The 14222-nt window shown below is 49.2% G+C and overlaps 3 protein-coding genes across 3 annotated transcripts; 2 read left to right on the forward strand and 1 right to left on the reverse strand.

Moving 5' to 3' along the window:
- Positions 1-1963: 1963 nt before the first annotated feature.
- Positions 1964-2863, reverse strand: Z519_04396 (uncharacterized protein; the record flags this gene model as incomplete). Its single annotated transcript, XM_016762142.1, has 2 exons — positions 1964-2538; positions 2590-2863. 2 exons carry the CDS (start codon positions 2861-2863, stop codon positions 1964-1966), a joined length of 849 nt encoding a protein of 282 aa, XP_016621089.1.
- A 5582-nt stretch (positions 2864-8445) lies between these two features.
- On the forward strand, positions 8446-9069 carry Z519_04397 (uncharacterized protein; the record flags this gene model as incomplete). Its single annotated transcript, XM_016762143.1, has 2 exons — positions 8446-8779; positions 8819-9069. The coding sequence occupies 2 exons, from the start codon at positions 8446-8448 to the stop codon at positions 9067-9069; spliced, it is 585 nt and encodes a 194-aa protein (XP_016621090.1).
- A 2299-nt stretch (positions 9070-11368) lies between these two features.
- Positions 11369-12964, forward strand: Z519_04398 (uncharacterized protein; the record flags this gene model as incomplete). The annotated part of the gene is made up of 1 exon (XM_016762144.1): positions 11369-12964. One exon carries the CDS (start codon positions 11369-11371, stop codon positions 12962-12964), a length of 1596 nt encoding a protein of 531 aa, XP_016621091.1.
- Between the last annotated feature and the right edge of the window lie 1258 nt (positions 12965-14222).

Below are 14222 nucleotides of genomic sequence, written 5' to 3' on the forward strand. Positions count from 1 at the left end.
ACTGTTAAATGCAAACAATCACCTAGGCGAACCCAGGTAGATTGCTGTTCACAAACCAATCTGTATCTTGTTGAATCAATAGTCTTTGACCTTGAATGCACTGGTTCATGGAATTCTTCAGTAATGCCAGAAGTACATCCCTCTTCATGCGTCGGATGGGACTTTCCTTGAATGCGACTTTGTACTATTGACATGAAAGCTGGTTGCGGTGGATGAAAGTCCCGATTTGATCGCATTGCGGCACGACAGAAGCACAAGACAGATATTCAATGACCAGAAGATAAGCGGTAGTTCAATCTCAAAGTCCATGTTCGTCATTGAGTAGGGTGTCCGTTCGCCCACATTGGATGGACTTATGACAGCCTCTGAGCCATGTCGGTGAACGGGCTAAGGGAGTTCTGTCTTCCGTAAATGGGCCCAAGCAAAGATGGAATGATCGGCATGTCGCTTGATATCTCTTCTTGGGGTCCTATGAATGCTTATTCCGCCCTCACCGCAGACCATCTGCATATGAACGTCAAACATACCCAAAAGGCAGTACCCGATATCCTCCTTTCGCGTGATTGTTCTGTTTGACGCCCATGCCATTCGCTGTGCCACGGAGAAATTGTGCAATGATCCTAATGACAAAGCCATTGGTTGAATACCCGTTATAGCAGTGATGCGCTTCTGCAGCGAGGACTTTGTTCCAATAGGCCTCCACGACCGATCAAAGTTCACTTCACGTGGGATGATGAGTTCCTGTAATGTCCATGCCCTCGTAATCCATACGCTTTGTTCAGAACTCTAGTTAATACTTTGGTCATTCGGTAGAAGGTCAAGGTCAACCAGATGTGCATAGCACTCGGCAGAATTCTTGTACCACGCGTACATGGAGTTGATAGCTTCGGAGAGTTCAGCACTGCTGTTTTGTTCATGCAAGTCGGGTTGCCCTTGCAGGGCTCTCCGAGGGTTCCAGGGAAGTTAGGGGAATGCCCCTTTTTTGGGTCAGCGGCCTTGCCGCCGAGCCCGCCTCACCGCTTAATTCAACTTCAGCTTAGCCTCACCCGAATATGCTCAGGTTGCCCATTCAGGCACCCGATCCCCCTCGTGCAAGATGAATCAAGATCCTCAGCTGGACCGAACTGGGTCGAGCTTTTTCCCCCTGTTGACCCTTACGCTTTGGCTACAACCCATGTCTTAGCATTTAGAGCTGCTTCCAGTGTCACCCAACAGAGGTTAGGCACCTTAGTCACAATTCTTGTGTAAGGATGTTGAGGGGTAAGGAAGGGTGCAAGGTATGAACAGCCGAGTAACTGACAACAGTATACTCGTAGTCAGGTAGATAATTGTTGGGACGCCCTAAGGACGCCCGTGCCAACGATAAAGGAAGGTAGCAAACACGGCAAAGAAGCCAGGGAGGGATAAGCGCCCGAGGGTCGCACACTCGGCTTGGAGTCTCTGTATATCGTGTGAAAACGGAAGGATATCTTAGCGCCCGTTACTTCTATCGATCTGTCTATCACTCTAGCCTCCTCTTACACTTCGGCCCTCCAGGATCAATAGGCGTTTATGCGATCTATTACAAAAGCTCGAAAAGTGGGGCAAGGGCAGAGTGGACGGCGTCGGCGATGCTATTGGGGGGTATAAAAGAGCATTGACTGACGCAAGGTAACATTCTGAAACAGCAAGAACAGGAATGTAGGGTAAACGCTAAAGAGGTAGTGCTGTACAAGGCTGATGGTTGTATAGGTAGCGATAGCAGGGTAATGGCGTTGATACACAGGGTCAAGTGAGGTATTTTTTGCCCAACCGATGCCGAATGCTTATGTATTCTGGAGATGATCGTCATGGTCTGAGTTGGGAGCCAAAAAGCGTGTCCAGGGCTGGCCTAGAAAGATCCAGTGTTGAGGATGTTGAACGTGACCATGCTGCCAATTCCCGCCTCGAGTAGAACGGTTAAACGAAGCTCTTTTTTGCGAATTTAGGGAGCATCCATTTCGGCTAGAGTCTGGTCTCGATGAGCGGACAGTTCGTGGCAATTCTGTTGCGTCGATCTTCTGCCTACACCATCTTGACGCGCATTCACATCTAGCCTGTAGCCAGGTTTGCTTTCGTCTTGAGCATTATAGCTTAGTCTTGTCCGTTTGCGCCAGCCCACCAGGAAGAATGCCAGGCCAATTAAGGCCAGTGCGCCTCCGAGACCAACCCCTATCCCGATTCCAGCTTTCGCACCGGTAGAGAGACTAGTTGACGATTGGTTTGAGGAGTTTGAGGAGGCGGCGGTAGGTGATGCGAGGACGCTTGTGAAGCCTGATAATTTTGAGGCTGGTGTGGTCGTTGCACTTCGGAAGGTGTCGGTGCTGCTGGGGACAGATATCGCAGAGCTTGTTAAAGAGCTGCTGATGTTTGCTGTTGAGGACGTCATTGGTATAGTAGTAATGACAATGCCAGCAGCAATGCTGATGACTTGCGTCGAATTCGAGCAGTCACATCCCCCAAACCCATAGCAGCAGTACTGGTTGAGGCCTCCGCAGGTCGCAACGCCGTTACCGGTAACTATGACTTTTGTCAGATATCTCGAAAAGGGCTGGTTTATACAAGTCTGACCGTTCAAACACTTTGCCATACATACGGGACTATTCCAGCTTGGATCTGTGCAACCATCGACGTAGTATGGTGTGATCCCTTTGTTCGGCTGCTCTGGGCCAGGTTCACAAAGGCCATTGCTATAACAAATGTCACCGGGGCTACAGCATGCGCTGGATTCGGCATTTGGGTCGCACGCGACGAAGCCAGTATCTTGGTTGCCGATGTTGTTGTAGCAAGTCTCCGCCAACGTCGCGGGACTGCTCCCGAGAACCAACAGGGCAAATATCGACATGGTTGAACGAAATTTGGGAGGGCGATAGTTTTGACTATGATTGTAGCAATGCCTACGCTTAGGCATGATCAGCAATCGTGGGACGAACTTGTGTGTTATCGAGTGATAACCATAATGGTGAATTGGTATACACCCTCAAATCCTAAGGCACGATCTATTTTCGATGGCAAGCAACTGCAAAGTTGATGCAAAGTATCGCAGTTGAACATCAGAAACACAGCGAGCGTCGGCGCGTCCAGGAAACTCGACAAGCGCGCCTACGGCTCATGTGACATTGGCAATCATTCCCCAGACTCCAGCGAGCCGGGGATGAGCACAAATTGGTGCCGCCCTGCACGCCTCACTCTTTGCTCTAGAGATGGCTAACGGACTTGTAGTGTTGAATCACATTCAAGGGTGTGTACAGTAACCTGGCTCACTGGGGTCTTTGGGTGGGTGGGGCGGCTCAGTCGTAACTGCGTTACAGGCTCATCGTGCCGCCGGCGACCAAGCCAGGTTACATGTGGCTTAACACTCAATATTAACGATTGGTAGCCAATCTTTTACCCCTTTAAAATCCTTGCGGCAGCCTCTACTATTATTGTCCACGGGGGTTTTCGCGCCAACACTTACTACCCATACTTCGACCGCCATTATCATCTAAGTTTGGCGCTAAACTACCCATACCAGGTCCCGTTTCTTCACCCTATGGCTGTACGAGCCCTTTCTACTCCTATCAAGAACAAGCAGCCGCAATGCGCAACTGGTTCTCAAAAGGTGAACTTTATTCCGTAATCCACATTGAGACAGCGCCAAGGGATTCGCGACGGCGCGTGCCTGAAACACGAGCCCCCACTTTCCCCATCCCTTTTTGATTGCAGAGCCGACTTTGAAGGGGTGCGAATCTGTCTTGTGCGACCAATCCTCCAGTCACCTTACCTCGAAATAGTGCACCGACTTGGCGTTCAGCAGCGAGAATAACCAAATCCACGCCCCTTGCCCCGGCGATAAAGAATGAGACATACATGAAACCAGGCGCCAATATAACACTTCCCTCACTGCCGTCAAACATCGACGCACGATTCAGTCTGATCATCCCCCTTAAATCGCGTTTACTAATACAGCGTCCCAGCGGCGGTCGATCAAATGGCTTTCCGTCATCAGATATCATTAATAGTTATCCCTAATGTGCTTTAAACCTTTTGTCTCCTAGGGTCAAGCTTTTGTTTTAAAGAAGAAAGTCACGAGCATTTCCATAATCCCGCCAAATGAACCGGGGTACTTTTTGGCAACAGTCCCTTCAACTTCTTCACCGGAACGCGGTTGCGCACAGTGCGAGCACGGAAATACCAGCCCGAATCCGACAGAGGAAAACTTCCTAAAGGTGGTTATCATATTAGGAGGCGAGAGACTGCGAGGCGAAGGGTAATATTTCCGTCAATATATGGTTACCATCAATATATGGTTACCATCAACAAGGAGGTACCTAAACTAAACTAGATAATTGTGAGTACAATGAAGATGCGTGAGCATAATGAACGAAACTCACGCGATTTTGTATATGATCAATGACTTCCGAACCACAACTAGATAAAAGGCGCAACTATGCATCCTCCAAGGCGGCAGCGTGGCCGAAAAAGCTGCCCGGGGCCCAATTCTGGCAACAATAACCCAAAGGAGGATGGCGCTGAACTTTGCCTTCCGAAAACGTGAAACACCTAAAAACTGGGAATCTAGGGACCATATATAGTGCCTACACAGGTTCAAGGGCTGTGCTCAGGCAACGCAAAGGTGTGCTTCGGATTGTCCAGCCACGGCTCAGTCATGGCTCAAGGCAAATGGCGGGATGCTCAGGTCTGGGAATAGAAATGGACTTTGGAGAGCTCAAGGCAGCCATGAAAATCGAGCCTGAGGTTGAGGACAACCTTTGTAAAATATACCGATGTGTACCTGAATTACAAACGAACAATCTTGTTAGCCCATCTTCATCTATCAAGTGAGTGCGACATTGATGGCAACTTCAACTGAGCGACGGCAAATCCTCTACCTTCAGAGATGATAACAGAACGAACCCCTAGCTTCAGCGATAGTAGTACTCCAGCACGGCAACTCGCAGACTAGAGGCTGTCTCACATTTTCTCAATTTCTCAACCTTAAAAGGTTTTCGGCACTCTTCCTTATTTTCAACTCGTGAATAATCTGTCGTGGTTTCGACTTCAGTCCTGCTCGAGCAACCATGTGTGACTACCCCACGATTCTTCAGCCTGTTCACCGACACTAACCGTACGCTTAGAATATATGTTTCTACAGACATTTCCTGCCCCAGACGGAGTCACATTAACGCCAACAAGCAGTTCTAATTGCCTTTCGACTGAGGCCAGCCAAGGGGTCCTATCGAATTTGCTCGGCTCAAAATCGGAAGTTCAGCTTCTAGAACATGTCCCCAGGTCACAAGCAAACTCTCACGGCTCGTGCCCAAAAGATATGAGGGGAGCTGTCCGACAAAGTTGGCCAGCTCCTCAACCCTCGCTCGAGAAGCTATTCCAACCTGTAATTTTTCTTCCGAATGGTAGCATTCTTTGCGTCCAACAATATTCTAGAGGATAGTCGTACGGACGTCTTTCTGAAGTTGGTCACTGATCCGAAATACACCGACTATCTAGAACGATTGCTCCAGATCAATGCACCAACAACCCATGCTCTGCCCATACATATTCTCAAGTCAGCTGTTCAAATTAAAAACATCAGATTTCTGACCGCACTCCTAGATGATGGCGTTAAGTTTGACAGCATCTTAGAAGACATACTCTCCATAGGTGATATGGACTTTACGAAGCTGGTTTTCTCCTGAGTTGACCCAACCTACTACAGAGGAACAAATGGGTCAAGTTATCCCATCGCCTTTTTAGAGATAATAACTTTGAGCTGGCTCAAATGCTTGTCGAAAACGGAGTATCCGTGGACAGCTAGTCAGCTAACGTAACTCTTCTTTAAGACGCGGGCATCCCGCGGAATGGTTCGTCACCTCAAATTTCCACTCGATCTTGGCGCCAACGTCAAATACAGTTGTATATGTAAACGAAACAAAAGCACTCCTCTAAAGGAAAGGATCGGGTCCGTTGCTGTAGGTGTCACTATTGGAGACTCAGTCGATACAGCGAAACAAAGCAGTCATTCCCTTCATACATACATACATAGTCACCGAGGATGGATTACAAAACATCAATTCGAGCGGGCGCCAGCCCAGACTACCACATCTTGAACAGAAGACCTCTTTGGACCGCTTTGGATCTACAACGGCCTCGCCAGGTTTGCGACCTCCTGAAAGGGTTGAAAGCGAAAGTTAACGTGCCTGGTATGTTCAGGAAAGTTATGTAGAAGAGTGACTTTCAACTTCTACAAACATTCGTGAATTCTGGGGTAAATCTTGAGGAGTGAGGCATGGAAGCCTTGATCGCATCAACTGTGGCAGAACTGCACACCTCGGCGGCAAGGACGTGAATAAGTGCTGGCGCACGTTGGCTCGTGGCCTGAGCGGTCTGACCTCAACGAACAGAGCGGTTTCGGGTTGCATGAACTCAGATTCATCCGATAGTACGAGCGACAGAAGTATATCCAAGCCTGCTCTGACGAAATCGAGTGCTATCCTCACCATCCCACAGGCGACAAGAGTGCATCACATACCGAAGAAACCAATCAAAATGGGCTCAGCAGCAAGAACGGCGAGCGTGACCAGGAGCACACTCCGCCGGAGCGATATGTCGCTCAGGCAGTGTCTGAAGACGTTCGGTTCGCGGGAAAAGGATCTTGAAACGCTGATCCTTCCGGCCCTGGAGCCCCGACGATTGAGAGAGTGCAAGCAGACCATATCGAAATTTGAACAAACTCTTGGGTTCTTCGCTTCAGCTGGGATACTTCCCATTCTTTTGACTGGGGACGTTGATGGCAGCGATATAGAGTAGCTTTACACCGTGACAGTGCTGATTGAAAATCTGGAATGAAGCGAAAGATGGGGATTTGTGACGTATCCTTGACGAGGGACATCTAGACACGATCTCGCTGATGAACGACTTCGCAAAGACAGCTGGAGACCAAGAGCAACTTCATAAGGCAATGATATTATCAGAGATTGCCGTAAAAGGAACGACAAAAATCAGTGTTCTCAACATGGTACGGCGACTGCAAATTGCCAACTCTCTTATTTTCACTACTGCCACCACTTCTCCGCACGACCTATTGCCTTAGCATCTTCCCGGAGCCAGGAAATCTGAAATCTGAACTTCCTGCTATGACCTTGAGCATTTGTGAGAGACGGATTGAGTAGGCAGCGGGTGAAGGGGAGATAAGAATACGTCCCCATAATCCTTACCACTATGGCGTGAGTTGAGACCACTGGCCCGTAGCGTACAGGCGGTAAGGCAATGGCAGTGCGGCAGTGATAAGGATGCGAGAAAGAGAGGTGGGAGATGGAGGGGACATGTTCTATGAAGGACCTCTTAGAACTTAATCATGTTTTCTTTACGACCGAGGCAGCATGCTGTGTTGATAACAGCGTTCTGCAGTATGCACTTATTCTGATCGATCCCGCACCAAATACCTCTAGACACTTGCGGGTTGGGCCGCTGTCTTCTGAGAGGTTTAATTCCATATATCTAGCTGGTCCCCTTTGTACCCGTGAGCTTGTTGAGCTGCCTAGAGCTCGTTCGACACACTCTACGTGGTCTGAGGGGTAATTCCGTTAGCACCAATAGATGGCAACAGCTATGGGAGCATACGTCACTCGCTACTTGCTATGAAGGACAATGCAAAAACCCTCGGCTAACCTGCCTGAATTCAGAATTCTACCACCCACTTCTGCCATTCGTCTCATCGTTTCTTGGCAAGACACGTGCGTGTAAGACTATCGGATTTTTCATATATTGATTTATCTAGTTTGGAGTCAACAAATGCGATGCGGCTATAGCTCAGGTAAAATACCATCAATCTAGAGGTCGTCTCATTTGCTAACCCCTTCAAGCTGGGAGAGCGTCGTAAGTGAAAATCGTTACATTTACTTGTCATTTAACTAATGCCAGATCAGAGACTGAAGTTCAACTTCGGTTCAGTCTATCTGAAGGTCCTGTGTTCGATCCACAGTGGCCGCAACTTTTTTCGCTTTCTTTTTTCCCATTTGGTTTGCATTCAGATTTAGTCCAGCCAGTGAATCCTATATCAAATCCACTTGTCTCACATTGAAACTCAGCAGCTACCCCTAATGGTAATATTAAAGACGTAGTATATGCTTAGACATCGGCGCATAGAATGCACCATCGGGTTGTTATAATGAGACGTCGTACAATGCATCAATCTGAATGCGCAGTGAAAACCGGCGAGCCGGATAAGCCAATGTTTTCCTTCTCCAATTGATGAAGTGGTCTATGCACTACCGAATGTCAACCGAGCCGCAAGTCTTCCAAACTCTGGCGGCACCGCTCACAATGTTTCCCCATTCAATTTAATATTTCGCCTACGTTGCACGCCATGAGGAGGCTCTACGCCTGCAACTCTTCCATTCCCATTTCCGTTAACATTCCTCCCCCCCCTGTCTGTGTGCATTTGATATCATGCATACCTATTCACCTTTCGTAGCTTCAGCTGAGTGCCTCGAGCCCGAAACCAAGCGTGATACAGTGAGTCTTGTGTATGAGAATCTTTCCAACTTCCGCGCCTCCAAGATAAACAAGAGACAGAGAACTCTCCAAGCTGCTGGCAATCCCGGTACTTCTCATAACTTTGCCACCGAGGCCGACGAAGCAACACCTCGAAAACGCAAGAGACCCAAGTGTTCGACAGCTGACGCCAAACAAAGCCGTCCCTCCAACAATTTTAACTCCGACCAGCGATTAAACTCAGTCCTTGAAGATGCCGCGGGCCTGGAAGTACCTTCGGAAGAGAGAAGTATCTAAGGCTCAGATATCGCACTACAATTCGCTATAGAACTGGTATCGAAGCTTGATGAGAAAGAGCTGGTTCCATATATTCATTTTCTCAAAAAGGAAGACACGGACCATGGGACAACGAACCAGCGACGACTCCTAGCCGATGAGATCGAGTGCTTCCGTACCCAAGAGGCAGGCTTTACCAGAGAAGACACGCATGGAATTGCACAACCTGCGGGGAATCCGGACTACGGCCTTGGACTAATCCTGCACTGTCAGTATAGAGATGGTGGAGTTACCGAGTTCTGAGGCGAGGGCAGCCAGAGCATTCACCTGCTTTCCAAAAATGGCTTGGGCCCGGACGTCCTCTTTGCATACGATTGGCATTGGAGAAGAGAGGGGAGGGCACGATGACGTAAATAGACTTGTCCTGCTTCACGTTGGAAGAAGAAAAGCTCTAGTTGCATAACCAAATGTCTCACTGTCGTCTAGAGATCTTGCCACTCCCTTTCCTGAATATGAGCGGCCGTTGCGCAAAGGGGCATTACCAAGAATACAGAAAGCTTTTGGTTAAAGGCCTCAACGTCAAACTCAGAGGTGACGTCTCAATCACCCTCAAAATCGTTTCAAAGACCGGAATGCGCGGCGCATAAAACCCTTTGTTGACCACCCGTTGCCACAACCCGAATACAGCTGCACAATACTCTCCACGGTCGGACGCTGCTCTGAACTTCATGATGTGGCTATTAGCACTCCCGCACGACGAGATGTCTTTCACCGAGACGGGAGCAAATTTCGAAAGGGTATGCTAGGGAGTGCTCTACTTAAAGAATTGCACGAGTACGTGAAAATGGAAGCAGCCTCAAGAGAACACTCACAGTCCTTGAATATGATTCCCCCTTCCTGAAGGGGGCTGGTACAACGCTATAAGAGGATGTTTCCAACAGGATTGATGCAGGCCAGTCAGTGGCCAGCGCTCTTCGTACCAAAATCAATGACAACATTTCAAAGAGTTTGCAGCAGTCGGGGACATTCGCTGCAGCTAATTGCCGCCGAGGTTGCGACCGAAGGTGGGTTCGAATTCAAAGAACTTTGGGATAGAGAGGAGGCCACACTAACGGCAAAAAGAGTATATCTCACGGCACTTATCGGAAGAAACGTGCCCTCAAATTCTGGTTCCCTTCAAGGCTAGGGGAAAATGGTCCAGCTGCACAAGCAAACAATGAAGAGACAGTCATATTCTTCACTAAGACTAGGTGGAATTGAAACTCGGGAAAGATTTGATTGCCAACCTCCCCATTGACGAGCTACGGAAAGAGCAAGGATTTAGACAAGAAGGGGTCGATCGGCGTCACATGGAGCTTGCTCGGAAAGGAGAACTGAAGAGGAAACAAACCGGCAAGTTTGAATCAATAGGTATGACGAACAGTTGAAACTTGCTTTGATGGGGATATGAAGAATTACCGTGGTCTGTTCGCCCGAGGTAAATGCCGCACATTCAATGCACGAAATCGTTCACTCAAATGTTTTGAGGACACCAGGGGGGACATTCCTATGTGCAGCAGTCGGTCCAAATATATCGAAGACCGTCGCGGAGCGCCTGACTACTGGAGTAATAAATCTTTGCGTGGCCTTGTTTCTTCGTTGGGTAGCTGGCCTTTGCATCCTCCAACAGAACTTTACCCTTTCCCCAAGTGTGAGAGATGATTGCATGCGGGGAATCTTATCATCACCAAAGGATTCCAGCTCTAGAGTCTGAGCGTTCATCAGGCGCATTTCGAGATTGGTGTAGTGAAACGTGCATAAACAGCCTAAGAAAAGTCGGGAATCGTGCTGAGCCTCCGGTGTTCAACGTGCTCCAGCTGAGACGAGAGCTAGTTGGACGTATATGAACATTTTCGACTAGTCGCTGAAGTCTTGCAACTGGCCGCGAAAAGTCGACGTTGTGATGAAGTAGGAAGAAAGACGACAGCGCATCCAATTCAGGTGCATGGCAAGGCTGAAGCAGCCCCAGTGCGCTCATGGGTCGCAAGGCAGACCCTCCACTGCTTGGAGCCCACCTTGCCTTACATGGACTAGGGTAGCTGCCCCTCTTCCTCACCTAGGCTTGATGCAAGTTTGGCGAGGGAAAGACGCGATGAGGGTACAGGCTTGCGACTCCCCAACCTAATTTCACCCTCCATCCATATACGAAGACGAGTTGTCAGTCTGACAGCTAATCTTTCCAGCTTCAGACGATGGCGCAATTTTAGCGGCGAATGCAATATCAAGTTTGAGGCGACTTGAAGGACGACAAAATGGCGCGATTAAGCTTGGGATCACCTCTTGAAGAGGAACCCTTCGAATATATCTGTTTCTGCTTATCGCCTGACCTTGCGATTACATGCTCAACTTGTAGTTGCTCAGCTGATTTCTACGGTCGCTCCATCTCGGCAGAACCCTCTAGCAGAACGGGTGAGGTATTGTACAAGCCAGCTGGGTTTGTGTTTGTTTTCTCCTTTACATCCGACTGCCACGGCTTGTTTGAGGGCTCACCAGGCAGATCAAACACGCGCCAATCCCTCAAGGAGACCAATTTTCTCTCCTCGCTTCCGCAGAAGGAAACAAAATGTCATCTACCCCCAAGAAAGTGGACGCAGTCGTGGTCGGTGGAGGGTTTGGCGGTATCCGTCTTGTCAGTCTTCTTCAGGACAAGCTTCATTTTCAGAACATTGTCGCAATTGAGAAAGGCAGCGCTTTGGGAGGGACCTGGTACTGGAACCAGTATCCTGGATCCCAGACTGACACTGAGAGCTGGGTCTATCGCTTCTCCGACGACCGTGACCCGCCTAAATGGAACACACGATATCTGAAGGCTGAGGATCTCCAAAAGCAAATCGTTGACACGGCTGAGAAGTCCAACGTCTTGAAGAACTATATCTTCGAGAACGAAGTCGTCTCGGCACATTACCATGCGGCTGACAACCGCTGGCTTATTGCGACGGACAAAGGACTCCAATTTTCCGCAACTTACTTTCTCACTGCCCTTGGGATCCTCACTAACCCTTACATTCCGGCTTTTCCCGGGGTCGACTCCTTTCAGGGTCTCTCCTTTCATTCTGCCAGGTGGCCTAAAGGTCTCGACGTAACAGGAAAACGTATCGCCGTTATTGGCACTGGCCCGTCCGGCAGCCAGATAACAGGGACCATCCATCCTCTCGTGAAGCAGATTACAGTTTTCCAGCAGCGAGCTCAGTATATCGTCCCTGTCAATGATCGCCCGGTGACCGAGGAAGAGAAGAGGGACATCTACGAGAACTACGACAAGATCTGGGACACTGTGTTCAATTCGCTTTTTGCAATGGGCTTTGCAGAGAGTAAGAAATCAGCGCTCGAAGTGTCGGAAGCAGAGCGGAGGGAAGTATATGAGCGCATCTGGAACAAAGGGGGCGGGTTCCGGTTCTTCTTCGAGACCTTCAACGATCTCGGAACAAATGTGGATGCGAACGAGACTGCAGCAGCATTTGTTCGGGAAAAGATCGCCCAAATTGTCAAAGATCCTGAAACTGCGAAACTGCTCCAGCCCAAGGGACATTATGGCGGCCGGCCGCTTTGCACACAAGGTTATTATGAAGCATTCAATGAGCCTAACGTCTCTCTTGTTGACATCTCCACCAATCCTATCGCCAAGATCACTCCCACTGGGTTGGAACTTCAAGACGGGAAGACGTTTGAATTTGACATCATTGTGTACGCCACCGGGTTTGATGGAGTGGACGGCGCCTACCACAACATTGACATTACCGGGCGTAACGGACTCACATTGGCAGACGCGTGGAAGGGGGGCGCGAACGCTCTGTATGGCGTCAGCGTCTCCGAGTTCCCCAACTTTTTCACAGTTACAGGGCCCGGAGGACCCTTCGCAAACATGCTTCCGTCAATTGAGTTGCAAGGGGATTTCATCGTCAAGCTCATCCAAGAAGCAAGCAGGAGAGGGGACAAAACCGTGGAGGCGGACGCTAAGGCCCAGGCAGAGTGGGCTCAAACCGTCCAGCAGATCTCCAAGGCGACTGTTTTCGATAAAGTGAAATCCTGGATCCAGAATGATAATGTGCAAGGAAAGAAGAAATACAGTGCCTTTTTCTTGGCCGGCCTGCAGAATTATATCGCCAAGTTGGGTGAGGAGACGGAGGGAAGGTATCCTTCGTTCGTGTTTGCGAGGTAAAGTGAAGCCAAAGATAGAATTGTTGCCGACATGGTTGAGTTGAAGCAAACAGAGCGAGGAGGAAACCCTTAGAACGATTTCGTATTCTGGAAGGTCGCTAGTAGTATTCGTATCAGGGCTACGCACGCCACGAAAATGAATCCCCGATGCGTTAGAATGCGAACGACCCTCGAAGCATACCTTGATGCCTTTGAGATGTCATGGAAGAATAGATTATACCGCGATGCCTGATTGCGTTGACGTTGTATGTTTGTGAGTTGAGACATTAGATTGGAGGGCAGAGGAGGCTCGGTCCGCTGGTCTTGATACCGGGCGGGCCACCAGGGAGCCGATTCAACACACGGATTAGCATCTCAGTCCACCAGATGATGCCAGCCTCACCTTACAATTCATTCTTCACACTCCTCCGTACTCTATACATGATGAAAGGACCAATTATTCTCCCTATTTCAATAGATTCCACGAACATAGATTACATGACAAAAAAGCCTTCTTGCTGAATCTTGTTACTACCCCTACTCCCCCAGGGATACCAGATCTCGCATATGGGAGATGTGTCCGGACGGCGACTTCGACCTCGGTGGGGGCGGTTTGAAAGATACCGAGTACAAGGTCTGTCAGATTCAAGCCAGTCATCTACTGTCGGGTGCGTGCCTGCGCGCCGCTGGCTGCCGACGGACTAGAAGAACTATATCTAGGGAGACCGGCTGGGGAAAGGCAGCATGATCGGGGTATGACGAGAGAAGGAGGGAGACTCGACGACATTCATATCATGGCAGCAATGTGCGAAAAAGGAGGAAATTGTGTGTGGATTACAATCATCCAAAAAGCCCGAGAGCAGGAATTCGGACTGAAGGACCTGAAGAGCGTGTGCTATTATTCATCCAACCGCCACCTAGGTCACAAGGGCGAGCTCTGAACTCGAATATTCCCTCTTGCTGTCCAACTAGCCTGCACAAAGTTGTTGCCAGGCCTGGTAACCCATATATGCCAGGTAGGTCGACATGGCTGGGGCAAGCATTCCAAGTACGATAGCTATCTGCACTTCCACCAGAGTCGCAGCATAGCATGCCTCGCTACTTACCAAGGAACGAATGTGGCTTTAGGTTTTGAGACTCGTCGTATAGCTCGCCGAGTCGAGCACCGAAAGTAGTAGGACGAAATATCCTTCTCTTCAGGCCTGAGGATCGATTTGGATTCAAAACGAAGGCAATCCGGATCGAAAGCAGACCTCGACACCAGTGTCTGTAGTAGGGCG

Source organism: Cladophialophora bantiana (assembly GCF_000835475.1).
Source record: "Cladophialophora bantiana CBS 173.52 unplaced genomic scaffold supercont1.6, whole genome shotgun sequence".
NCBI classification, from domain to species: domain Eukaryota; kingdom Fungi; phylum Ascomycota; class Eurotiomycetes; order Chaetothyriales; family Herpotrichiellaceae; genus Cladophialophora; species Cladophialophora bantiana.